This window comes from Prionailurus viverrinus, chromosome C1, assembly GCF_022837055.1.
Source record: "Prionailurus viverrinus isolate Anna chromosome C1, UM_Priviv_1.0, whole genome shotgun sequence".
Lineage (NCBI taxonomy): Eukaryota > Metazoa > Chordata > Mammalia > Carnivora > Felidae > Prionailurus > Prionailurus viverrinus.
The window spans coordinates 173016296-173043169 of record NC_062568.1 but is presented as its reverse complement, the minus strand read 5'-3'; the positions used below and the strand labels follow the sequence as shown (position 1 = coordinate 173043169).

The window sequence follows — 26874 nt, the reverse complement described above, 5'->3', positions numbered from 1 at the left end:
TGTCAGCATGGAGCCCAGTGTGGGGCTTGAGCCCAGGAACTATGAGATCATGACCTGACCCAAAATCAAGAGTCAGAGGCTTAACCGACTGAGCCACCCAGGTGCCTCTTGTTTATTTTGGTTTTAATCAAGGTAGTGACCTGCTCAGATTTATATTTTGAAAAGATTCCTCTGGCTACTGTATGGAGAAAGATTAGAGCAGAGGAAGAGTAGATAAAGAGAGAGGAGTTAGAAGGTGATACAGCATAGGGGACGGATTATGGAGGTCTCAATTAGGGTGGTTACAGTGGAGATGATATTAAACAGAAGCATTTGAGAGATTTTTAGGAGACAGAAGTAGGGCGGTGGACTTTGGATGGATGAAAGATAGGATTTGAGAAAGAAAATCGTGAGTTGGTTTCAGACATGTTGGGTTTGAAATGCCTGTGAGAAAGCCAAGTGGAAATGTGCTGAGGGAGAGTGTGTGGTGGGGGAATGGAGACAATTTGAAATAGCCCTTGCTGAGAATGGGAGAGCAAGCCTACTAATGAATCCTTTCCTGCTCTTCCTTCTGCCTGAAACTTTCCCCCCAGATTCTTCACTTGAATGGCTTTTCTCATTCAAATCTCAGTGTAGATATGAACCCTCTAACAGTCTTCCCAAACAATCCGCGTTAAAGTAGAACCCCACTTTCCCACAACAGCTTTCTGATTATTACCCTGCCTTATTTTCTTAGCTTATCACCAGCTGAGATTATTTTGTTAATTTGGTTTTCTTAGGAGAAGTATCCAAATCCTTTACTCATTTAAAAAAAAAAACACATTTTTTTTTTAACGTTTATTTATTATTGAGAGAGCATGAGCATGGGAGGGACAGAGAGAGGAGGAGATATAGAATCTGAAGCAGATTCCAGGCTCTGAGCTGTCAGTACAGAGCCCCTCACAGGGCTCGAACTCACAAACTGCAAGATCACAACCTGAGCTGAAGTTGGATGCTTTACCGACTGAGCCACCCAGGTGCCGCCCCCTTTACTCATTTTTAAGTTGGGTTATCTTTATTGTTGAATTTTAAGTTTTTTATATATTCTAGATACTAGTTCCTTACCAGATGTATGATTTGTAAATATTTTCTTCCACTTTGTGGTTTGTTTTTTCACTTTCTTGATAGTGTCCTTTGAAAAGCATGAGTGTTTTTACTTTTAATTTTTGTTTAATGTTTATTTTTGAGAGAGAGAGAGAGAGACAGAATGTGAGCAGAGGAGGGGCAGAGAGAGAGAGGGAGACACAGAATCCGAAGCAGGCTTCAGGCTTTGAGCTGTCAGTACAGAGCCCAAGGCGGGGCTCCAACTCACAAACTGTGAGAGCATGACCTGAGCCAAAGTCAGACGCTTAACCAACTGAGCCACCCAGGCACCCCGCATAAGTGTTTTTTTTAAGTTTGATGTTCAATTTGTTTTTCTTTTGTTGCTTGTGTCTTTGGTGTCATAACTAAGAAACCATTGTGTAATCCAAGGTCACAAAGAATTATACCTATGTTTTCTTCTAAAAGTTTCATAGTTTTAGCTTATTATTAATAAGTATAATGGTTTTATATGGTATAGGGTAGGGGTCCATCTTTATTCTTTTGCATAGGGGTATATCCATTTGTCTCAGTACTCTTTGTTAGAAAAATTATTCTTTCCCCCATTAGATGATCTTGGCATCCTTGTCAAAAATCAGTTGACCATAGCTGTGTGAGTTTATTTCTACACTTTCAATTCTATTTCATTGTTCTAATTACTGTCTTTGTTACTCTAGTTTTTTATTGTTCTGAGATTGAGAAGTATGAGTTCTCCAACTTTGTTGTTGTTCTGTTGAAGATTGTTTTGACCATTCTGGGATCAGTTTATCAATTTCTGCAAAAAAGACAGCTGGGATTTTGATAAGGGATTATGTGAAATCTGTCAATCTGGGGAGTATTGCCATTGTAACAATTTTAAGTCTTCCATTCCGTGAACATGAGATGTCTTTCCATTTATTTAGGTCTTTAATTTCTTTCAACAATACTTTGTAGTTTCTTTCTGTAGTTTGTAAGCCTTGTATTTCTTTTTTTTTTTTTTTTTAATATTTTTTCAACGTTTATTTATTTTTGGGACAGAGAGAGACAGAGCATGAATGGGGGAGGGGCAGAGAGAGAGGGAGACACAGAATCGGAAACAGGCTCCAGGCTCTGAGCCATCAGCCCAGAGCCCAACGCGGGGCTCGAACTCCCGGACCGCGAGATCGTGACCTGGCTGAAGTCGGATGCTTAACCGACTGCGCCACCCAGGCGCCCCGTAAGCCTTGTATTTCTAAAAATTAAATTTGTTACTAAGTATTTTAATTCTTTTTGATATTATAAATGGATTTTTAAAATGTTTATTTTTTGAGAGAGAGAGAGAGAGAGAGCATATGAGTGGAAGAGGGGCAGAGAGAGAGGGAGACAGAGGATCCAAGGCAGGCTCTGCTCTGTCAGTGAAAAGCCTGGTGCAGGGACTCAAACTCACAAACTGTGAGATCATGAACTGAGCTGAAGTCAGATGCTTAACCTACTGAGCCACCCAGGCACACCTGGAATTGTTTGTTTGTTTGTTTTTCATTTTTAGATATTTTGTTCCAAGAGTATAGAAACACAATTGGTTTTTATATATTGGTCTTGTGGTCTGAAAATTTGCTGAACTCATTTATTATCTCCAATAGTTTTTTGGTGGATTTCTTAGGATGTTCTGTATATAGGTTCTGTCACCTTACAATAGTTTTATTTCTTCCTTACCAATCTGGATGTCTTTTATTTCTTTTTCTTATCTAATTTTCCCAGCTAGAACCTGCAGTACAGTGTTGAATACAAGTGATGAGAGAGGACATCCTTGTCTTGTTCCTGTTCTTAGGTGTAAAGCTTTTAGTCCATTACTGGTAATTATTACATTAGCTGTGGGTTTTCATAGATGCCCTTTATGAGGTTGAAGAAGTAACTTTCCATTCCTAGAGTGTGGGGTGGTTTTATCATGAAAGAATGTTGGATTTTGGCAAATGCTTTTCCTGTTTTTGAGATGATCATGTGACTTTTGTTCTTTATTTTATTAATACAGCATATTATGATTTTTATATGTTGACCCAACCTTGCATTCCTGGAATGAATCCCACTTGGTCACTGTCTTAGTATGTTTGGGTTGCTACAACAAAAATACCATGGACTGGTTAGATTATAAACAACAGAAATTTTTTCTCACAGTTCTGGAGGCTGGGAAGTACAAGATCAAGGCAGTGGTAGAGTCAGTGTCTGATGAGGACCTGCTTCTTAGATGACCATTGTTTTTCAATGTAACCTCACATTGTGGAAGGGCAAGGGAGCTCTTCTAGGCTTTTTTTTTTTTTTTTTTTTTTTTTTTTAAATAAGGGCACTAATCCCATTCATGAGGGCTATTCCAAAGGTTCTACTTCCTGATACCATCATCATGAGGGTTAGGATTTCAACATATGAATTTGAAGGGTGGAGACACAAATTTAGAGCATAATAGTTTTGCTGTATAATCCTTTTTGCATGTTGCTGGGATTCGTTTGCTAGTATTTTGGCTAAGGATTTTTGCATCTTTATTCACAGTAGGTGTTGGTCTTTTTTTGTGACAGCTTTGTCTGGTTTTGGTATCAGAATAACACTAGACTCATAGAAAAAGTTGGAAAGTGTTCATTCTGAAATTTTGGAAGGGTATGAAAGGTTGTTAGTTCCTTAAGCATTTGATAGAATTTTTCAGTGAAGCCACCTGGGGCCAAGGCTTTTCTTTGTGATAAGTGTTTTGATTACTAGTTCAATCTCTTGTTATATAGGTCTATTCAGATTTTTTTGTCTTCTTTAGTCAGACTCCTTTTTGTTTCTGTAAGGTTGTTAGTAATGTCTCCTCTTTTATTCCTGATTTTAGTAATGTTAATCCTCTTTTTTTCTTGGTTAGTAAAGCTAAATTGTCCCATTTTGTTGATCTTTTCAAGGAACCAGTGTTTGGTTTCATTGATTTTTCTCTGTGGTTTTTCTATTTTCTAATTTCATTTATTTCTGCTGTGACCTTTATTATTTCCTTTCTTCTGCTTGCTTTAGATTTATTTGCTCTACTTTGTGTTATTACTTAAGGTAAAAAGTTAGGTTCTTGATTTCAGATCTTTCTTTTTTAATGTAGACTTCTACAGTTATAAATTTCTCACTAAGAACTGGTTTCACTATCTCCTATAAGTATTGGTATGTTGTTTTCATTTTCACATCGCAAATATTTTCTAATTTCCCTTCTGATTTTTTTCTTTGACCCATTCATTATTTAGAAGAGTATCATTTAATTTCCACATAGTTGTGAATTTCCCAATGTTATTGAGCTCTGCTTTTAACACATCATGATCAAAGAACATGCTTTGTATTGTTTCCATCCTTTTAAATTTATTGAGGCTTGTTTTATGGCCTACCATGTGGTCTGTCCTGGAGAATGTTCCGTGTGCGCTTGAGAAAAATAGGTTTTTAAGCATTTCTTTCTTCTTTTTTTTTTTTTTTTTAAGTTTATTTATTTATTTTTTTTAGTAACCTCTACACCCAACATGAGCTCAAACTCATGACCCCAAGATCAAGAGTCACATGCTATTCTGACTGAGCCAGCCAGGAGCCCTGTAAGCAGTTTTCTTTTAAAAGCACAATGTAGGGGCGCCTGGCTGGCTCAATTGGTTAAGCGTCTGACTCTTTCTTTCTTTCTTTCTTTCTTTTTTTTTTTTTTTTTAATGCTTATTTATTTTTGAGAGAGAGAGAGACAGAGTGTTGAGTGGAGGAGAGGCAGAGAAAGAGGGAGACAGGAGCAGAAGCAGGCTCCGGGCTCTGGGCTCCGGGCTCTGAGCTGTCAGCACAGAGCCCGACGTGGGGCTCGAACTCATGAGCCATGAGATCATGACCTGAGCCAAAGTCGGACGTTCAACCGACTGAGCCACCCAGGCGCCCCTAAGCATCTGACTCTTACTTCACCTCAGGTCACTGTCCTAAGATCGAGCTTCCCATGGGGCTCTGCACTGGCCATGGAGCTTACTTGGTATTCTCTCTCCTTCTGCCCCTAACCCACTCATGCTTGCCTTTTCTCTCACACGTAAAAATAAAGGCATTATGTGTTACAGACATTGCTTCCATTCATAGCCCACTGGACATTATATAGATAAATAGCCTGTATCTACCTGAAAGGGAGGCTGGAAGTGTAATATCCAACAGGAAAGCCATATGTTCAGTTAAAACTTGGGCTGGAAGTTTTTATTACTGAAAGGAAGAAGAGGAGAATGGATGAATATTGGGGAATATCTCTTTTTCAGTCTTGTCTTTTTCCCCGTTCCTCTGCACTCTGTGCTTGGGTCTGTAAGTCTACTCTCTTATGAATAGTTTGTGTGAAGAGTTTTCTGTAACTGTGCCTTTGCTGGTGTTGTTTCCTTGGATTGGAATGCCCTTTTCTTCCTACTTCTCCTCTCTTTTTATTAGAATCTTTTTTTTTTTTTTTTTTTTTTTTTTTTAAGTCCCAGATTGAAACCTGAAACCTTCAGTATTGCCTTCCCTAATCTTTTTTCATGGCAGGGAGCCTTCTGTAGCTCACATCACTTTGTGCCTGTATTCATGTAATTTATTTTTTAATGTATTGCAATTATTTACATGCTAGTCTTTTTTTTTTTTGGACATTTTAAATTTTTATTTATTTTTAATGTTTATTTTTGAGAGAGGGAGAGAGAGGAAAGGAGGGAGGGAAGGAAGGAGGGGCAGAGAGAGAGGGGACAGAGGATCCGAAGCAGGCTCTGTGTTGACAACAGAGATCCTGATGTGGGGCTCAAACCCACAAACCATGAGATCATGACCTCAGCCAAAGTTAGACGCTTAACCAGCTGAGACACCCAGGTTCCCCTTTTTTGGACATTTTTAAAGAGTCTAGGCCAATTATTTTGTAGGATGTTTCACATTCTGGATTTGTGTGCTTGTTTCTAGTTACATTTGTTTTAATTATTTTCACTTATTTCTTTCAATGTTTACTAATTCATAACCCTAACAGTGATACCATCATTGGGGCCTGTCTTACTCTTTTCCTGTTTACTATAATTATATTTTTTAAAGTGGGAGAGTAATTGAGGATGAATGTGTTGGTTCTTACCTTGAGTTGTATTCTATTTCTCACTGAGTATTTTCAAACCTAATTATTATTTTTGTGTTTGTCTTGACACTTTTGAAAATAAGTCTAGGGTATGGTAAAGGTTTTTGTTTAGGGAATGTTTTTGTTAACTGTGTTTTTGCTAACTGTATTATTAGCAAAGAACTTTTACACCTGTGCCTGGTATTGAATTTTTTAAATAAAATATATGAGTCTTTCTTGTATTTTAAGTAGAATAAAAGAAGACTGCCTTCTATACTTTAATAATCATTTTTGAACGTGAATTCCTATGGCTCAGTACTTTTTTTTTTTGAAGAGAATCAACTTTGATTTATCATTGTGATATTGTTACATTCATAAGTTTAGAATCAATGAAAAAATAGGCTATGTTCATAGAAAGTACTGTAGGCAATGAAAGGGATAAAGCAGATCTTTATGTACAGACATGCAGATATCCCCAAGAAATATTTATTTTTTCCAGCTTTATTGAGGTATAATTGATTATAATATTGTATAAGTTTAAGGTGTACAGTGTGATGATTTGATATATGTATATATTGCAAAATGATAACTACAGTAAGGTTAGTTAACATAATCTATCACCTCACATAGTTAACCTTTGTGTGTGTGTGTGTGGGTAAGGACTTTTAAGACCTGCTTTATTAGTAACTTTTAAGTATGCAATATAGTATTGTTAACTATAGTAACCATGTTGTATGTTAAATCCTGTATAGTCATCTTATAGCTGGAAGTTTGCCTGTGGCTCAGTACACTGGATGTGGGGCATCTGTGGCTTAAAGTGGAACAGTTTTCTTTAAAACATAATTTTATGATAGTGTCTTGTTTTACTTCTCTCTCGCATAGGGAAGTACAGAAAAATTTCAGTTGTGGAGGTGTTAAATCTTCTTAAAACTTTGATTATTTGAGGTTTCACTTTATTGCGCATGACTAAATTTAATTTTAGGAATATTTACTGAATATCAACACAAGGCTTATTATGCAGAATATAGCCTTTGCTCAGCTCAGTCTAGTAAGGGAGACTTAAAAGGTAAGCAGTATTTCATTAGTAAATATTTTTTGAGCATCTAATGTGTGCCAGACACTGTTCTGGAGCATAAATCAGATACAATTCCTACTGTCTAAGGAATATGCAGTCTTGTGGGTGACTTAGACAAGTAAACTAGCCATTATAGCACAGGGTGCATGTGATGACGGGAATATAAGGGAGACTCTGAGAACCAGGATAGGAATCCATTTCAGAGGTAAGGAAAAGTGCTTGATGAGTGACAGAAAGGCAGAAAATCAGGGTCAAGTATATTCCAAACTGAGGAACACTGGATGAGATATCTCAGAGGCAAATCTGAGATATGCCTAAATGTGAATCATTTGGGGAATTGAAAAGAGATAAAGCAATGTTTCTAAAAATGTGGTCCTCTATCTTCCTGAGTTATCATCTGGGAGTGAATCTTAAACCTTTGGGTGATTCTTAGCCTTCTAGGTGTTTTTCAAACTCATAAAATATGAGAAACACTGAGTGAGAGTCAAGGGGCATGAGGAGGAATGAAAATTATAGTGTAATATATGCTACATTAAAGGCACACATAAAGTTCTATGGTTAGGTTTATTTGTATAGACTATAAAAGGTTTTCATTTTATTTTTTTATAGCTGGAATTCAATATTATATTAGTTTCAGGTGTACAACATAGTGATTCAACATTTATATACATTACTCACTGCTTACCACAAGTATAGTTACCATCTGTCACCATACAAAGTTATTATGACATTACTGACTATGTTCTCTATGCTGTGCTTTTCATCCCCATAATTTACTTACTTTATAACTGGAAGTTTATACCTCTTAATCCTTTTCACCTATTTTGCCCATCCCCCTACCTCTTCCCGTATGGCAACCACTAGTTCTCTGTATTTATGAGTCTGTTTCTGTTTGTTTTTTTATATTTTACTTATAGATGAAGTTGTATGGTATTTATCTTTCTCTGTCTGACTTATTTCACTTAGCATAATACCCCATAGGCCAACCCATGTTGTCACAAATGGCAAGATTTCATTCTTTGTTATGGCTGAGTAATATGCCATTGTGTGTGCGTGTGTGTGTGCGTGCGCGTGTGCGCACGTACACGCACACACACACACACACACACACACACTATATCTTCTTTACCTATTCATCTATTGATATATACTTAGGTTGCTTCAGTTTCTTGGGAGTTGTACATAATGCCGTAAACATAGGGGTGCATGTATCTTTCAAATCTGTGTTTTTGTTTTCTTTGGATAAATACCCAGAAGTGGGATTATTGGATCGTATGGTATTTGTATTTTTAGTTTTTTGAGGAACCTCCAATACTGTTTTCCATAGTGGGTGCACCAGTTTACATTTCTACCAATGGTGCACCAGCATCCTCACTACCACTTTAAAACATATTCATTTGAAACTAATTCCTATCTTAATGATTTTGGGGGTTGCAGGGGGATAGGGAGAAGGGAGGGATATTACTACTATAATTTTTTTCTCTTTATCCCCAGATGATTCTATAAACAGTCTATTAATCTTTTATTCATTGGATGTTTTTGTTTTTCTTTTAGTCCAAGGACAAAATGATGAGAGGCTCTCGCAGAGGATGTGTGAGACTCAGAGTGAGTATTTTTTCACTTTATGGAAACCAATTTTGATGAAAAAAAAATTTGATGGATCATGGAAGTTAAATTTAGTTTAGTTTTCTCACTAATTGTTGGGACAGGCAACTAAAGCTCAGAGAGAAAAAAATGAGTGCCAGAACCAGGAGTAGAACTCAGTTTTTTGGTCATTGATTTAATGTTGTATTCATGACTAATGCAGCAACTGATTTTTTTTTCTTTAACCTCTATTTTTATAGTCAGAGACAAGAAATTAAATGAATTGTAGTATTGGTAGTAGAGCAAAGAGTAGAAATAACTCTGAAAATCCCCACTTAGAGTTGCTTTTTTTTTTTTTTTTTCCTATTCAACACTATTTAATAAGGGTCTAAGTAGCAGTGACATCCAGTAGAAATAATGTGAGCCATATATATAACTTAAAATTTTGTTGTAGCCACATCTAAAAAGGAAAAACAAATAGGTGAAGTTAATTTTAATAATATATTTTGTTTGGGCCAGTATATCCAGAATGTTATTATTTCAACATGTAATCAATAAAAATTATTAATGAGATGTTTTACATTTTTTTTTCATATTAAGTCTTCAAAATCTAGTGTGTCCTTTACACATATGGCATATCTCAGTTCAGACTAGCTGCATATCAGGTGCCCAGTAACCCCATATGGCTAGTGGCTACCTTATTGGAGTTTCCATCATTATCCAAATTGCTAAAGGCAAGAAAGAGTACTTGGTTGGGGATATAATTTCTAGTACTCCATTACATCTAAAGATGAGCCTACCTTTATCATAACTGGGTAAATCAGCTTCTAGTAGTCTTTTCTTCCTCAGACTCCTGTTGCTTTCCCTCTGCCATCTTTTTTCTGCATGTTTACTTTTGAAGATGTGAATATATTTGGTAAACATATTGTTGTCTTTATTAGCAGTAGCTAATTGGCAGAAATGGGAAATAACTAAAGAAACCAAATTCTTTTTTTTCCCTTCAATTTATTGAAACTAAAGAAAAACAAAAACAGTGAACTTTTCTCCTACTCCACCCCCAGCTTCTGGCAACTACCAGTCTGTTTGTTGTATCTGTGAACTTGGTGTGTGGTTTGTTGTTGTTGTTGTTGTTGTTTTAGGATTCTACATGTAAGAGAGATCAGACAGTATTTGTTTTTCTTTGACTTGTTTCACGTGTCATAACAGCTTCATGGTCACTTCATGTTGCAAATGACTGGATTTCATTCATTTTTATGGTTGAATAGTGCTCCAGTGTGTGTGTGTGTGTGTGTGTGTATACACATACAGATATATAAAGAAATATATATAACACAATTTCTTTATCTATTCATCCACCAGTGGATACTTAAGTAATTTTCATATCTTTGCTGTTATATATAATGCTGCCGTGAACATGGGGTGCATATATCTTTTTAAATTAGTGTTTTCATGGTCTTCAGATAAATACATAGAAGTATAATTGCTGGGTCATATGATAGTTCTCATTAATTTTGAAGGAACCTCATACTTTTTTTCTGTAGCGGCTGCACCAATTGACATTTCTACCAACATTACATGAGAGTTATGTTTTCTCCACATCTTCACCAACACTTATTATTTCTTGTCCCCTTTTTTTTTTAGTTGCTTCATAAAAACAATTATGAAATTTCGCTTCATTTTCTTTCTTATTGAGGTAAAATTGGTTTATAGCATTATATTACTTTCAGGTATACAATATAATAATTTGATATTTGTATACACTACAAAATGATTACAGTAATCTTGTTACCATCTATGACCATGCAGTTGACTTCCTTCACCCATTTTGTACCTTCCAACCCTCTTCCCCTCTGATGACCTGTTCTCTGTAGCCATGAGTTTTGTTTTGTTTGTTCATTTGCTTTCTTTGAATAAATACCCAGAAGTTGAATAGCTGGATCATATATATGATAGTTCTATTTAATTTTTTGAGGAACCACTGTACTGTTTTCCACAGTGGCTGTACCAATTTACATCCCCACTAACAGTGTACAAGGTTTCCTTTTCTCGATGTTCTCTACAACACTTGTTATTTCTTGTCTTTTTGATAAGTCGTTTTAATAGGTATGAGGTGCTATCTCATGTTTTTTATTTGTATTTCCCTGATAATCAGTGATGTTGAACATCTTCTCATGAGCCTGTTGGCCACCTTATGTCTTCTTTGGAATAATGTGTCTAAATGGGCACATCCTCTGCCCATTTTTAAATTGGGTTGTTTGGAGTTTTTTGCTATTGAGTGTATGAGTTCTTTATACATTGTGGATTTTAACCTCTTATTGGTAGGTGACTTGCAAATATTTTTTCCCGTTTAATAAGTTGCATTCTCATTTTGTTGATGATTTCCTTTGCAAGGCAGAATTTTAGTTTGATGTCATCCCACTTGTTTATGTTTGCTCTTGTTGCCTTTGCTTTTGGAGTCAGAACAATGTCAAGGAGCTTACCACTTATGTTTTCCTCAAGTTTTATGGTTTCAGGTCTTATGTTCAAGTCTTTAATCAATTTGAGTTAATTTTTATGTGCAGTATAAGAAAATGGTCCACTTTCATTCTTCTGCGTTTCATTGTCCAGTTTTCCCAGCACCATTTATTAAAGAGACTTTTCTTTTCTCATTGTATGTTCTTGGCTCCTTTGTCATAAATTAACTGACCATAGATGTGTGGGTTTATTTCTGGGCTCTCTATTCTGTTCCATTGATTGATGTGTCTGAAAAATGCTCACAGGTTAAGGGTTCAGTTCTGCAAGCCCGCCCTCCACCCTTTACTTCAAATACTAATTGCAAGCCCCAGGCTATTACCTGTGTTTTGACGGACCAGCTACAGATTGGAGGTTCCAACAGCCTCCTCCTTAATTAATTTAAGATTAATTTTCTAGAGCAACTCAGAACTCAGGGAAACATGTTTACCAGTTTACTAAAGGATATGAATCAGCAGCCAGATAAAGAGATATAAGACAAGATAAGGATAAAGGGTATGGGGCTTCCACGCCCTCTTCAGGCATGCCACTGCCCCCCATCTCCATGTGTTCACTAACCTGGAAGCTCTCTGAACCCAGTCCTTTTGGGTTTTTATGGAAGCTTCAGTGCATAGTCATGATTGACTAAGTCTTTGGCCATTGGCTGATTCAGCCTCCAACCTCTCTCCTCTCCATGGTTGGAGGTGGGGTCGACTACAAGTTCCAACTGTTTAATCACATGATTGGTCCTCCTGCCAACAAGCCCGCATCCTTATGTGGGTTCTAAAATTTGCCTTGTTAACAAAAGACACTGCACACTCTCAATACCTGGGAAAATCCAAAGGTTTTGGGAGCTGTAAGTCAGAAACTATAGAAGAAGATAAATATATATGAGAAATATATTTTGGTCTTCTGAATAACCAAATATATATTTCTTATAAATTTCTTAGAAATCACTTGCAACATTGTGATTTATGAGAAATATGTATTTGGTTATACAGAAGACCAAAATATATTTCTCATAAATCACAATGTTGCAAGTTGATTTCTAGTTTCATATGATTGTGTTCAGAGAAGATGCTTTATATGATGTCAGTCTTCTTAAATGTATTGAGACTTGTTTTGTGGCCTAATGGGATCTATCCTGGAGAATGTTGCATGTGCACTTAAGGAGAATGTGTATTTTGCTGCTTTTGAATGGAATGTTCTGTTATTTATCTATTAAATCCATTGGGCCAAATGTGTCTTTTAAGGCCAGTGTTTCTGTATTGATTTTCTGTCTGGTTGATCTATCCATTAATGAAAATATATTGAAGTCCCCTACTATTATTGTATTGTTACCAATTTCTTCCTTTAGGTTTGTTAATATTTGTTTTATATATTTTGGTTCTCCTATGTTGGGTGCAAAAATATTTACAAATGTTATATCCTATTTTGGATTGACCCATTTATCATTATGTAATACCTTTCTTTGTCTTTTATTACAGTCTTTGTTTTAAAGTCTATTTTGTCTGACATAAGGATAGCTAAACAAGTTTTCTTTTGATTTTCATTTGTACAGAATATCTTTTTCTGTCCCTTCAGTTTCAGTCTGCATGTGTCCTTTGATCTGAAGTGAGTCTCTTTCAGGTGACATATAAAGGAGTCTAGTTGTTGTTTTTGTGTGTGTGTGTTTTTTAGCCCATTCTGCCACTCTTTGTCTTTTGATTGGGAATTTAGTTCATTTATATTTAAAGTAATCATTGATAAGTATGTATTTATAGCCATTTTGTTATTTGTTTTCTGGTTGTTTTTGTAGTTCCTCTCTGTTCTTTTCTGTTGCTCTCTACCCTTGTGGTTTCGTGTCTTTCTTTAGTATTATGTTTAGATTACTTTTTCATTATAGGTTTTTGCTTTGCAGTTGGCCATGGGGTTCACAAATAACAGTCTTTATATATAACAGCATATTTTAAGTCAATAACAACTTACAAAAACTCTACATTTTTGTTACCCTTCCACCATGTTTTATGTTTTTGATGTCATACTTTACATCGTTTTATTTTGTGTATCCCTTAACTAATTATTGCAGTTATAGTTGGTTTTACTATTTTTGTCTTTTAACCTTTATACTAGCTTTATAAATGGTTAATCTCTCACCTTTACTATATATTAGCCTTACTAGTGAGTTTTTTTTTTTTTTTTTTTTTTAAATTTTTTTTTTTTTTTTTTCCAACATTTATTTATTTTTGGGACAGAGAGAGACAGAGCATGAACGGGGGTGGGGCAGAGAGAGAGGGAGACACAGAATCGGAAACAGGCTCCAGGCTCCGAGCCATCAGCCCAGAGCCCGACGCGGGGCTCGAACTCACGGACCGTGAGATCGTGACCTGGCTGAAGTCGGACGCTTAACCGACTGCGCCACCCAGGCGCCCCAACTAGTGAGTTTTTTACTTCCATATGTTTTCTTGTTATTAGATGGTGCCTTTTCTTTTCAGCTTAAAGATGTCACTTTAACATTAATTAAAAGGCCAGTTTGTTTATTTATTTATTTGTTTATTTATTTAAATATGAAATTTATTGTCAAATTGGTTTCTATATAACATCCAGTGCTCATCCCAACAGGTGCCCTCCTCAATGGTCATCACCCACTTTCCCATCCCTCCCACCCCCCATCAACCCTCAGTTTATTCTCAGTTTTTAAGAGTCTCTTATGGTTTGGCTCCCTCCCTCTCTTTCTTTTTTTTCCCCTTCCCCTCCCCCATGGTCTTCTGTTAAGTTTCTCAGGCTCCACATAAGAGTGAAAATGGTATCGGTCTTTCTCTGTATGACTTATTTCACTTAGCATAACACTCTCCAGTTCCATCCACATTGCTACAAAAGGCCGTATTTCATTCTTTCTCATTGTAAAAGGCCAGTTTAATGGTGACGAACTCCTTTATCATGTACTTGCCTGGAAAATTCTCTTTCTTCTGAACTTTTGAATGATAACTTGGCTGAGTACAGTATTCTTGATTGGAAGTTTTTTCTTTCAGCACTTTGAATATAACATTCACTCCCTTCTGACCTATGAAGTTTTTGCTAAAAACTCTTACATGAGTTCTCTTGTATATCACAAGTCTCTTTTTAAGAGTCTCTCTTTGGCGTGCCTGGGTGGCTCAGTTGGTTGTGTCTGACTTTGGGTCATGTCATGATCTCGTGGTTTGTGAGTTGGAGCCCCACATTGGGCTCTGTGCTGACAGCTCAAGAGCCTGGAGTCTGCCTCAGATTCTGTGTTTCCCTCTCTCTCTGCCCCTCCCCCTGCTTGCACTCTGTCTGTCTCTCTCAAAAATAAATAAACATTAAAAAAAATTAAAAAAAAAAAGATTCTCTCTGTAACTTCTGATATTTTATTAATTTATTTTTAAAAGTTTATTATTCTGGGGTGCCTGGGTGGCTCAGTCGGTTGAGCGTCCGACTTTGGCTCAGGCCATGATCTCGCGGCTTGTAAGTTTGAGCCCCGCGTCAGGCTCTGTGCTGACAGCTCAGATCCTGGAGCCTGCTTCGTATTCTGTGTCTCCCTCTCTCTCTGCCCCTCCCCCACTCACACTCTATCTCTCTCTCCTTCAAAAATAAATAAATATCAAAAAATTTTTTAAAAAATAAATAAAAGTTTATTTATTCTGAGAGAACATGCGTGTAAGCAGGGGAGGGGCAGAGAGGAAGAGAGAATCCCAAGCAGGCTCCACCTCAGCAGTGTGAAGTCTGATGCAGGGCTTGAACCCACACACTGTGAGATCATGACCTGAGCTGAAACCAAGAGTTGGACACTTAACCAACTGAACCACCCAGGTGCCCTGACATTTTAGTTATAGTGTGTCTTGATATGGATATCTTTGGGTTCATCTTATTGGTAACTCTCTGTACTTCCTGGACCTGTATGTCTGTTTCTTTCCCTAGGTTAGGGAAATTTTTAACCACTATTTCTTCAAATAAGACTCTTGCCCCTTTCTCTCACTCTTCTGGGAGCCCTGTGATGCAAATGTTAGTTTATTTGATGTCTCATATGTCCCTTAAACTGTCTTCCCTTTTTTTTCATCCTTTTGCTGTTCTGCTTGGGTGAGTTCCACTGCTTTGTCTTCAAGTTGACTGATGTTTTCTTCTGCTTCATCTAATCTGCTGTTGAACCCCTTGAGTGTTTTTTTTTTTTTTTTTTAAGTAGGCTCTATGTCTGGTATGGAGTACAATGTGGGGCTTGAACTCATGACCCTGAGATCAAGACCTGAGCTGAGATCAAGAGTTGGACACTTAACCGACTGGGCCACTGAAACACACCTCAAGTATTTTTCAGTTCAATTAGTGTATTCAGTTCTGTGACTTCTATTTTGTACTTTTTCATATTTTCTATTTCTCTAAGTTCCCCCTATGTTTATCCATTCTTCTCTCCAGTTTGGTGAGCATCCTTATGAGTATTTTTTTTTTTTTAATGTTTACTTTTGAGAGAGAGAGAGAGAAACGGTGTGAGCAGGAGAGGGGCAGAGAGAGGGAGACACAGAATCCGAAGCAGGCTCCAGGTTCTGAGTTGGCAGCACAGAGCCTGATGTGGGGCTTGAAGTCACAAACCATGAGATCATGACCTAAGCTGAAGTTGGCGCTCAACTGACTAAGCCACCCAGGCACCCCCATCCCCTCAGTTTCAATCTGCAGGTGTCATCAGGTCTAAATTGAGTCTCTAGTAGGCTGCATTCCTATGCTTTTTTCAAGCATGCTATTAGTCTTATGACGCTATTATCTAAATTCTTGTTTAGATATGTTGTTTATATCTGTTTTGAGCAATTCTCTGGCTGTCATTTTTTCCTGGATTTTCTTTTGAGGAGAATTCTTGTTTCATCATTTTGGCTAGGTTTTTGTATTTTACATGTTTTAATAGTTGGTTATTTGTCCTGTACCTGTGAGTACTACTGTATTAAAAAGGGGTCATACACTTTCCAGGGCCTAGTGCTTCAGGAAGTGTTTTTGGAGTGTGTTGTGTGCACTCTGTTGTTGCATTTGGGCTGCTCTATCCTGCCGGTCAGTCCTCTGCAAAGCTCCTTCTTGCTTGTGGTGGAGTGTTTGGACCTTCTGCCAGGTGTGCTTTGATTTGTTTGTTGAAGCAACGCTTGAAAAAAGGAAAGGTATGGAAAAGGTATCCCTTTGTATGGAATCAGGCTTCCCCCCCCCCCCCCCCCGCCGCCCGTACCGCCCCCCCCCCCCCCGCAAGACAAAAATGAAAGGGGTGAAAAAGACCAAGCAGAGAATAAAAAACAAAAAACAAACACAGAAAACCCTATAAGGTTTAATCCAGAGAGAGAGAAAGGAAAATAAAGGAGATATAGAAAAGGCATAAAAAGAATGTAATACAAATGCCTAATTAAACAAACAAAACCGAAAAAAAACCCTATATATATATTATATATATAATATATATATATTATATATATATTATATATACATAACATTGTATATATATTATATATATATAACATTATATATATAATATATATATAATATATATATTATATATATATATATAATATGAATTGACCAAAACAAATCAGAAACTATGAACCTGAAAGAAAAAGAGAAGAGCAAACAGACAAACACACTAACCGACAAAAACACAAAACAGTTGTCTGTTGGTGCCTGGGACCAGTGGCTGTGCTGGTCTGGAGGAGAGGCCATCAGTTTCCTCAGTAGATCAGTCTCTGTAAATAAGAGGTTACCAGGCACGGAGGGGTGGGGTTTGGTGTAAGCAGGTCCCCTCCTCTGGGGGCCACTGTGCTGCTCTCTGAAGTCCCACTGTGTTGGTGTTGGGGAGAAAAATGGCGACACCTCAACCTCTCCTTCCCAGACCAGGTGTCTCAAAACATGCTGTTCAGGCAGCCCTCACAGCCTAGCAGTTGGCTTGCCCCCCCCCCCCCCCCCCAGGCACTTGGCTGGGATTCAAAACCTGATGTCTTAAAGGACCCTGCACCTCTTCTGGGGTGGACCCTCTGAGGGCCCTCTTCTGGGGTAGCGTCACTCAGCTCTGCAGATAAAAGTCCTTTGGCTGGAGCCTGCAGCATCTTTTGTCCTTGGGGAGGCAATAAACCCTCTTCCCACAGTACTTGAGTTCGGAGACCTCTCTCAGTGCGCCCCTGAGGTCGCTTTTCCCCTGCCAGGCATGTGCACACAGTTCAGGCTTAATGGAGCCTGATATTCAGCAGCTAAGGCTGTTTGCAGAGTAGAAGCTGGCACTCTCTGTATTTCTTGTTCCCCAGTGTGTGGTCCGGAGAGGTTTTCCTTTTGTTTCAACTCAGTACCGCGCAATTCCATAGCCTCTCTTTCTCTCCCTTTTATCTCTCCACAGAAGGGGTTCTCTCCTCTCCATGCCTGTGCCATTCACATACACGCACCTTGATTCTGCCATGCTGTCTCCCTCCACCTGTGGATATCCTTCTGCCACTTTGCAGATTGATTTCCTGGGTTTTCCAGGTGATCTGACCTTAAAATGGCTGTGTTTGAAGGAAAGGGAAATCCCAGTCCTTCCGCTCACTGGGCTGAGCTCTTATCTGGAGGCCCTGAGGAAGAATCTAAGGGTCCAGGTAATTCAGGTTATTGACAAAATTCAGTTCCTTGTGACTGTAGGACTGAGGTTCTTTTTTTCTTGCTAGCTGTCATCTGGGTTCTTCTCTCAACTTCTAAAAGCTGCACATACTATTTGTCATGTGTCCCCTTCCATCTTCAAGGTGGCAGGGCAGATACCTTGAATCCTTCTAGTGCTTTGTATCTCTCTTACTCCCCATTTTGCTACTAGCTGCAAAAAACACTGCTTTTTAAAGGCCTCGTATGATTAGGTTACACCACCAGATAATCTCCCTTTTGCCATAATCACTCCAGTGATAACTCATTCTGTAATATAATAACTGCATAGATAGGTCATCACATTCATAGGTTTCCACCCACCTATGAAAGGGAGATTGTATAGGGGCAAGGGTCATTTAGGGTCTTTCTTTTTTCTTTTTTTAGAATGTAGCTTACTACAGAGCATGACAGAGAAGAACAGATATACCTGTGTTTGAATCTTATTTTTGCCTTTTACATGTTGACTGCAAGAGGGAAGCTGTCTGTAAGCTTCCTGAGTTTGGGTTTTCTCTTTAAAGTGGGGATTATAATACCCTTGCAGAATTTTGTGACAATTAAGCACCTGGCACATAGATGGAAGCTGTGAATTCATTTTGTGTGTGTGTGTGTGTGTGTGTGTGTGTGTGTGTGTGTGTGTGTGTGGTTTAAGAGTCTTTGTGGTATTTTCAAAGTGCTGGACTGCCATTTGGCTTCCTATTTCAGAATCATTTGGAGACTTTGTTTACAATTATGTTCCCTCCTCCTACTCTCTAGACAAACTGTTTTAGAATAGGGTCTAGAACATGTTTTTTATTTTTTTAAATTAATTTATTTATTTTAAGAGAGAGAGAGAGAAAGAGAACAAGAGTGGGAGGGGTAGACAGTGAGAGAAAGAATCCCAAGCAGGCTCTGCACTTCTAGCATGGAGCCTGACGCGGGGCTTGAACTCACAAATCATGAGGTCATGACCTGAGCTGAAACCCAAGAGTCGGATGCTTAACTGACTGACCCACCCAAGCGCCCCTAGAACCTATTTTTTAAAATAGATTCTCCAGGTGATTTTATTGTGTAGCCAAGTTTGGGGCAACTGGTGTAGTAGAGTCAGAGACCTGGGGTTAAATCTCACTCAGCTCCACCCCTTACTGACTCTGTGCCATTGGGCACATTTCTTAACCTCTGTGAAGATAAACTATAATTTACAGGGTTGTTGTAAGGCTTAGCAATTATATATGGACAGGTTTGGGCACATATTACACATCTAATACATGATAACTGCTATGGATGATGATGATGATAATGGTGGCAATAGACAGTGCATTTAACATCTAGATTCCAAGTGAGCTTAATGAGCTATCATTGATTGTCTTGGGCCATAGATCTCTCCCTGCCTCTCCATCCATCCCAGACTGTGTTCCAACCACACTGTACTTGTATTTCCTCACTGTGTTTCTTCATTCATCATTGTTTTTGATATACTGATATATTTTTTTCTTATGACAGAAATTCTGTGCCCTTGTCTGGTAAGCTCATCTTTTACAGACTTTTCAAATGTTCCTTCTTCTGTATAGCACTTCTGATCCACATCCGTCTAAACAGACTTAGTCCTCCTGTATCTTTACATTTGCCACTTATATCCATGAAAGTACTTATTACATAGTATTACATGTTATTTTATCTGTTTTCCCTACTCAATAGTGAGTTCCCATCCACTGTCACAGTGTCTGCTTATGTAGTAAGTAGGTACTCAAAAAATGCTTAGTGTTGATTTTGTAGATTTAGAAAAATAATGAATAAATGTTGTGGAATTTGCCTTTACTATAGTTTGCTTGCAAAAGAACTATGGAAGTTATCTTCAACACAGTATGAGCCAGTGGTATGGTATGATTTCTAAAAAAAACAAAGCAGGGGGTGCCTGCTGACTTATTTGGTAGACCATGTGACTTTTTTTTTTTTAATTTTTTTTTTCAACATTTATTTTTGGGACAGAGAGAGACAGAGCATAAATGGGGGAGGGGCAGAGAGAGAGGGAGACACAGAATCGGAAACAGGCTCCAGGCTCCGAGCCATCAGCCCAGAGCCTGACGCGGGGCTCGAACTCACGGACCGGGAGATCGTGACCTGGCTGAAGTCGGACGCTTAACCGACTGCGCCACCCAGGCGCCCCAGTAGACCATGTGACTCTTGATGTCAGGGTCTTGAGGTAATGCCCCACATTGGGTGTGGAGCCTACTTAAAATTAAAAACAAAAACAAAGCAGAACACACAGGTGGTTTTAATCTACATAAAAGGAGAATAGGGAAAGGAACAAGTAGTTATTGAGGAAGCTCTCCTAGCAGGTAGTGTGCTGGATGATTTTCACATGTAATCCCATAATAATCTTGTCAGGTAAATGATGTTATTTCATTTTACAGATAAGGAGACAGACTCAGGCTACTTTTAGCAACTTACCAAGGTCACAAAGTAAATGGTGAATCTAGGATTGAACTTGAGTCTGTCTCATTACTAAACTCTGTTTAATCTTTAGTGTTACCAGACTCCTGTTCTTTTTGACTTACAAGAGTTAATGCAGACACACTCCAACTTGTGACAAGGTGGTGTCAAACCAGTGGAGGAAAGCGGAACTGTGAAAAACCATTTCCTTCCCATCTATTTATTGTCTTTGACTACATTGGTGGCAAAGTATATGCCACTAGATGGTGCCCTTGCCTTGACGGAAAAGTAAAATGTTGGTTGAGACCTAGGGTCTGATTCCATCTGTCCCACACACATACTAGCCAAAAGCAAAGTACTGACATTTCCAGGAAAAATCTGCAAAAGGGAGAAGTAATAATACTAAAAAGGTAGTGTGAGATATAGATAAAAACAAGCCATACATAAAATGGAATTCAAATCCAGATTCTGCCTCTTACTAGCTCGTGTCTTTAGGCAACTCATCTATTCCGCGCTGAGTCCTATTTTCTGGAATGGGCATCATGTTTTTTACTCATAGAATTATGAATATCAAATTAATTGATATATTAAAAAGTATTCTAATACAGTAACAGTTTTTACCCAGTCCAGTGAAACTGAATACTCCATTTACCAGTTGTGCTGGTCATCAGAGTTGACTGATTTCCTGAGGGATATGTCATCTGTTCTCTTTTCTTTTAGTTCATCACAAGAGAGGTCAGCAGTGTATTGTGATGGATTATTACTAGTCTTAGCACTGGGCTACATGTACCCCAATGTGTATAGCAGCATTATTAACAATAGCTAAACTATGGAGAGAGCCCAAATGTCCATTGACTGATGAATAAAGAAGAAGTTTTATACACACACACACACGCACACACGAATATTAGTCATCAAAAAGAATGAAATCTTGCCATTTGCAACAACATGGATGGAGCTAGAATGTATTATGCTAAGTGAAATAAGTCAATCAGAGAAAGACGAATACCATATGATTTCACTCATATGTGGAATCTAAGAAACAAAACAGATAAACATACGGGAAGGGGGGAAAAGAGGAGAGAGGGAAACAGACCACAAGAGTCTCTCTTTTTTTTTTTTTAATTTTAATGTTTATTTGTTTTTGAGAGAGAGACAGACAGACAGACAGACAGACAGACTGAGCCAGGGAGGGACAGAGAGAGCGGGAGATACAGAATTTGAAGCAGGCTCCAGACTCTAAGCTGTCAGCACAGAGCCTGATGGCGGGCTTGAACCCACAAATCGTGAGATCGTGACCTCAGCTGAAGTCAGATGCTTAACTGACTGAAGCCACCCAGCTGCCCCAATAGACTCTTAGTGATAGAGAACAAACTGAGGGTTGATGGAGGGAGATGGGCTAGATGGGTGATGGGTATTCAGGAGGGTACTTGTGATGAGCACTGGGTGTTGTATGTAAGTGATGAATCACTGAATTCTACTCCTGAAACCAATATTGAACTGTATGTTAACTAAATTTAAGGAAAAAAAAAAGAAAGAAATAGCCTTCCAAAATGAACTTAACTACAACAGAAAATAAAATGTGGTGAAACAGAAAAAACATAGTTTTAGCACTGACTTTTTCTGCTAGTGCCTTATTTCATTGATTCTACATTATTTTTTCAAATGTTAACATCTCAGGCATTGGGATTCGTCTTACAATTATTGCCATCCTAGAATGGATGCAATAAGGTATTTTTAGTTTTATGTATAAGCTTAAGAATGTGTTCAGTTTTGTCCCCTTAGAGCTGCATCCTGTAAGAACTTTTGTCTGTTGTTTTGTCATTTCATTATGAAAAATGACTCTATTAATTTCTGCCTTTTTTGTTAATTCATTAGCTTTTTTGCAAACATCATCTCTTCCTGAATTTGACACTGAAAATATCGTCCCTTGGGGAAGATGTAAATTTCTGTTTAATCTTTTCATTGACACATACATACCATTTTGCTATATTTTCTGAATGTTTGCAATATTTCATAATTACAAATTAAATTAAAAATAGGAAAGTGATGGAGGCACCTGGGTGGCTCAGTCAGTTAAGTGTCTGACTCTTGATTTTGGCTCAGGTCATGATCTTGCTGCTGTGGGATGGAGCCTGAATCAGGCTCCATGCTGAGCAAAGCCTGTTTGGGATTCTCTCTCTCCCTCTCAAAAATAAATAAACAAACTTAAAAAAAAAATAAGAAAGTGATGAAATGTTAGCCAGGAAATGTTAGCCAAAAGAAAGCTTAGAAACAGTATTAATATGAGACCTACTATACCTTAAGAAAAAGAAATTTAAATTATTATGGAAAAAGAATAACAAAAACACAGTTCACATAGATAACATTCCTTGACAAAAGTGGAATAAATTAAGAAACCTTTAACAAAACAGTAACCACTCACTGCCTTACAAACATACTTCTAAATAATTCATTCGTGAATGTAGAAATAATAATGGAAATTATGAAATATTTAAACCTGAATAATAATGAAAGGATCACATGTTAAAGCTGCATCTAAGGCAGTCTGTGATTTATAATTTTAATATAAAACAGTGATTGAAAATTAATGAACTAAGCATTAACTCTAAAAATTAGAAAAAGAAAAAGGTAATAATAAAGTAATAAAAAAATAACAAAGAAGATTTTTAGGCTTGTGTCCTTTATTAATATAGATGTCAAAGTCCTAAACAAAATACAGCAAACCATACACAGTGATGTATAAAAAAAAAAGTATTATGACCAAATGAAGTTTATTCTAGTAATACTATGATGCTAATTTGAAAATTAATTAAAGTTATTTATCCTATTAATAGATCAAAAGAGGAAGAACTACATGATCATTTGAATAAATGCAAAAGAAGTAGTGACTAAAATGAAACATGCCTTCAAGATTAAGCAAGCTAGAAATAGAAGAGAATAATCTCAACCTGATAAGGGGTATTTACTGCAATACTACAGTGTATTTAATAGTGAAATAGTAGAAGCATTCTCTTTAAAGTCAGTAGCAAACCTAAGTGGCTGCTTTTGCTACTCCTTTAAATATTGTGCTCTGGAGGTCCTAGTAAATGCTATAAGACAAAAGATATGGAAAATATAAGGCCTGGAAGGAGGAATGAGAATTAGGATTTGCTGATGATGTCTCTGTAACCGTACTATAGGTCCTGGCAAATGTGTAACACAAGAATAAGAAATAAGAATTCAAAGAAAAAGGATTGGAAGAGAAGAATAAACATTACTGGTATTTGCAGATGATAATGTTTGTCTACATAAAAAAAATTCACAAGAATCTACAGAAAAACTATTTGAAAGACTAACCTTCAGCAAAGTTTTTGGGTATCAAATCAATATGCAGAAAACATATAGTGTTCCTTATACAACCCACAAACAATTAGAAAAATGTTATTAAAAAATATAATAGCCAGAAGTTATTAGGGATATATTTTACAAGATCTGTGCATTCCTTTGGTGGAGGAAAACTGTAACACATCACTGAAAGACTAAAGGAAGATCTGACCATTAAAAAAATCTATACTATTCCTACTTGTTAAACTCAATATCATGTTTATGCTTATATCCCTTAAATTAATCTGTAAATACATGTGATTCAGTCAAAACCACAATTAGGCTTATTAAATGACTTGCCAAGGTGATTCTAAAAGTCATTTAAAATGGTAAAGGGGCAAGAAAAATTTGAAGAATAAGGAGTTGGGGGACTTGCCATTTCTAAGACTTTTTATGAAACTGGTTATTCAAATGATATGGTGTTGATATAAGAGGAAAGAAATTGATCAGTGGCAAAGAAGAGAAAACTCAAATAGAACCACACAACTATGACAGTTCAGAATATGATAACATTTCAGGGGCGCCTGGGTGGCGCAGTCGGTTAAGCGTCCGACTTCAGCCAGGTCACAATCTCTCGGTCCCTGAGTTCGAGCCCCGCGTCAGGCTCTGGGCTGATGGCTCAGAGCCTGGAGCCTGTTTCCGATTCTGTGTCTCCCTCTCTCTCTGCCCCACCCCCGTTCATGCTCTGTCTCTCTCTGTCCCAAAAATAAATAAACGTTGAAAAAAAAAATTAAAAAAAAAAAAAGAATATGATAACATTTCAAACCAGATACTGTCACTCAGTAAATGAAGCTGGATCAAGTGACTGCCCATATGGGAAAAATAAAATTTACTTCCTACCTTATGCTATACACAATAAATTCCAGAAGTATTAAAGGTATAAAATGAAAATTCATACTTGTAAGAATATATAGAAGAATGTCTTTATGATGTCAAGACAAAATAGGATGTTTTAAAGCACAAACCATGATAGAAGAGATTGGTAGATTTGATAACCTTCAAATTTTAAAACTTTTGACCACTACCAACAACCAAAAGTCACCACAATTGAAGAGAAAGATAATGCGTGGACAGGAGTGAAGATATTTACAATGCATATAACTGACAAAAGATTAATATCCAGGGTATATTTTTAAAATCCTACAGATTAATAATAAAAAAGACAAAAAGAAATCCCAAAGAACACATACCAATCAGTAAAAAAGACAAAAGAATGCCTAAAAGAAAATGCACAAAGGATATGTACACTCAATTCATATAAGAGGAAATAAGAATGGCAATAAATGCAACTAGGTTCTTATTTCTCAGTGATATCAGAAAATGCAAATTAAAACTCCAGGAAGATAGTATTTTTATCACATTGTCAAGGGTTTATAAAGTCTGATTATTCCTAGTGTTGGCTAATGATTGGGGATGTAAGAACTTTCATATAGTACTGGTTGGGATATAAATCAATACAACACTTACGGAGACATTTTGTAGTATTTAATAAAGTTGAAGATGTGCCCAACTCTACATAAAATTGGAACTCATTCCATTTTAGAGCATATTCTTACTTTCTTATAGAAGTGTTACCAGGAGACATATACAGTAATGGTCATTGCTGGATTATTGGAACAGGAAAAATGAAAAATAACCTAAATGTTAGGAAACTGACACATTGTGGAATACTTATATAGTAGAAATACTATATAGCAGGTAAAACGTACATATGTATTCTCAAAATAGATTGTGTGTGTGTGCGTGTATATGTGCATATATATTCTCAGCATGAAAAGTTTGTGTGTGTGTATGTATATATATATATTTATATATATATATACATACACACACACACACACACACACACACACAGCACTAAGAAACCTCAAAACAATATTTAGTGAAAACAGCAAAGCAGATTGTTCACTGATCTATTCCTATTAGCTATAGTAATGTCTAGAAAATTTAATAAATATACGTTAAATCAATGAATGATGTTAAAATAGGTCCTCCATGCAACAGCATTTGGGTAAGCAGGCCAGACCTCAGGCTTTCCTATTTCCTTCTGTATTGTTGACTCCTCTCTTTCCTCTCTAGATGATGTGCTCTTCAAGGGCAGAGATATATTTTATCCTATTTATATTCCTTGGCTATTAATGTTCCTGGCCCAGAATAGGTATTTAATAAATCTATTGAAGTAATTAGTGAATGTTGCTTATTATAACAATGCCCTATTAAGAAAGGGCTTTGGATCAGGAATTCCAAAACATGAATTCTCCTGCCTTTTAGTTGTAGGACCTTGGACAATTTTTTTTTTTTAACCTCTCTGAGCCTGTTTTCTAATTTCTAAAGAAGTGTAATACCTGTTCTGTCTGAATCTCCAAGTTCATATTTAAATGTGTTATATGAATGTAAGATAGGTTTCTAATATTTCAGCAAGGAGAGAAAGGATGTGGTTGTAGAGTTACTGTGGGAGTGGCTGTGCTGTGTATTTATAACATTGTGTATATTTCTTTTAGGAGCTATATGAGCAGTCTGTGTCCCAGAGGAGTCATCATTTCTTTCTTACTATCTTAGATCCAGTTTACCAATTCAATTTTCTCTTCTTGCAAAGGGAGATTGGCCCAAAATAGCCAGAATTCTGTTTTGTGGTGTTCTGTTTTGTTTTGTTCTGTTTTTCTTCTAAGCCATGAGAGCAAAACTTTCTGTCTTTGGTACCAGAACTATGACTCATGTCTGGGGTATGTTTGTGTGTAGAAGAAAGAAGAGAGAAAGTCAGAAATTTCATCTGGTTGCACTAGACTCCAGCTCTAGTTACTTTCTATCTGGAACTTGGATAGTGTGACCCTGAAGCAGCAGGTATCTTGGTGAACACAAAGTACTGATAACCTGCAAGGTGGAGTATCTCATATATTCAGAATAGAAATCGTGAGAAGTAAGTGAAAAATATATGTGTTTACTGTGTTGGTACAGTGGGTCATAAAAGCAGGCTGAAATAAAAACTTTGGTATTTTGGTGGGTTTGCATCGTAAAGAACTTGTTTAAGGTAGAATGTTATTCAATATGTGGATTAGCAAACAGAGTTTTGCTTTACCAAATGTAAAAAATAAAGTAGCATACACTCAGATAAAGTGAAAGGATGAATGTTTGGTGGAAGAGAGCCTGGGACAACTGGTAAACCTCAAACTGTCCAACTGTAGAATTTGATAAGAGATGAGAGGTAGGTATG

The 26874-nt window shown here is 37.1% G+C and overlaps 1 protein-coding gene across 3 annotated transcripts in view; it reads left to right on the top strand.

The window, feature by feature from the left end:
* OSBPL9 (oxysterol binding protein like 9) overlaps positions 1-26874 on the top strand; it is a 186576-nt gene that overhangs the window by 34226 nt on the left and 125476 nt on the right. For all 3 annotated transcript variants that reach the window (XM_047872192.1, XM_047872191.1, XM_047872193.1), the window contains exon 2: positions 8751-8801. In XM_047872192.1, the coding sequence (XP_047728148.1) occupies positions 8751-8801 (51 nt within the window). The remainder of the gene's footprint in view (positions 1-8750; positions 8802-26874) is intronic.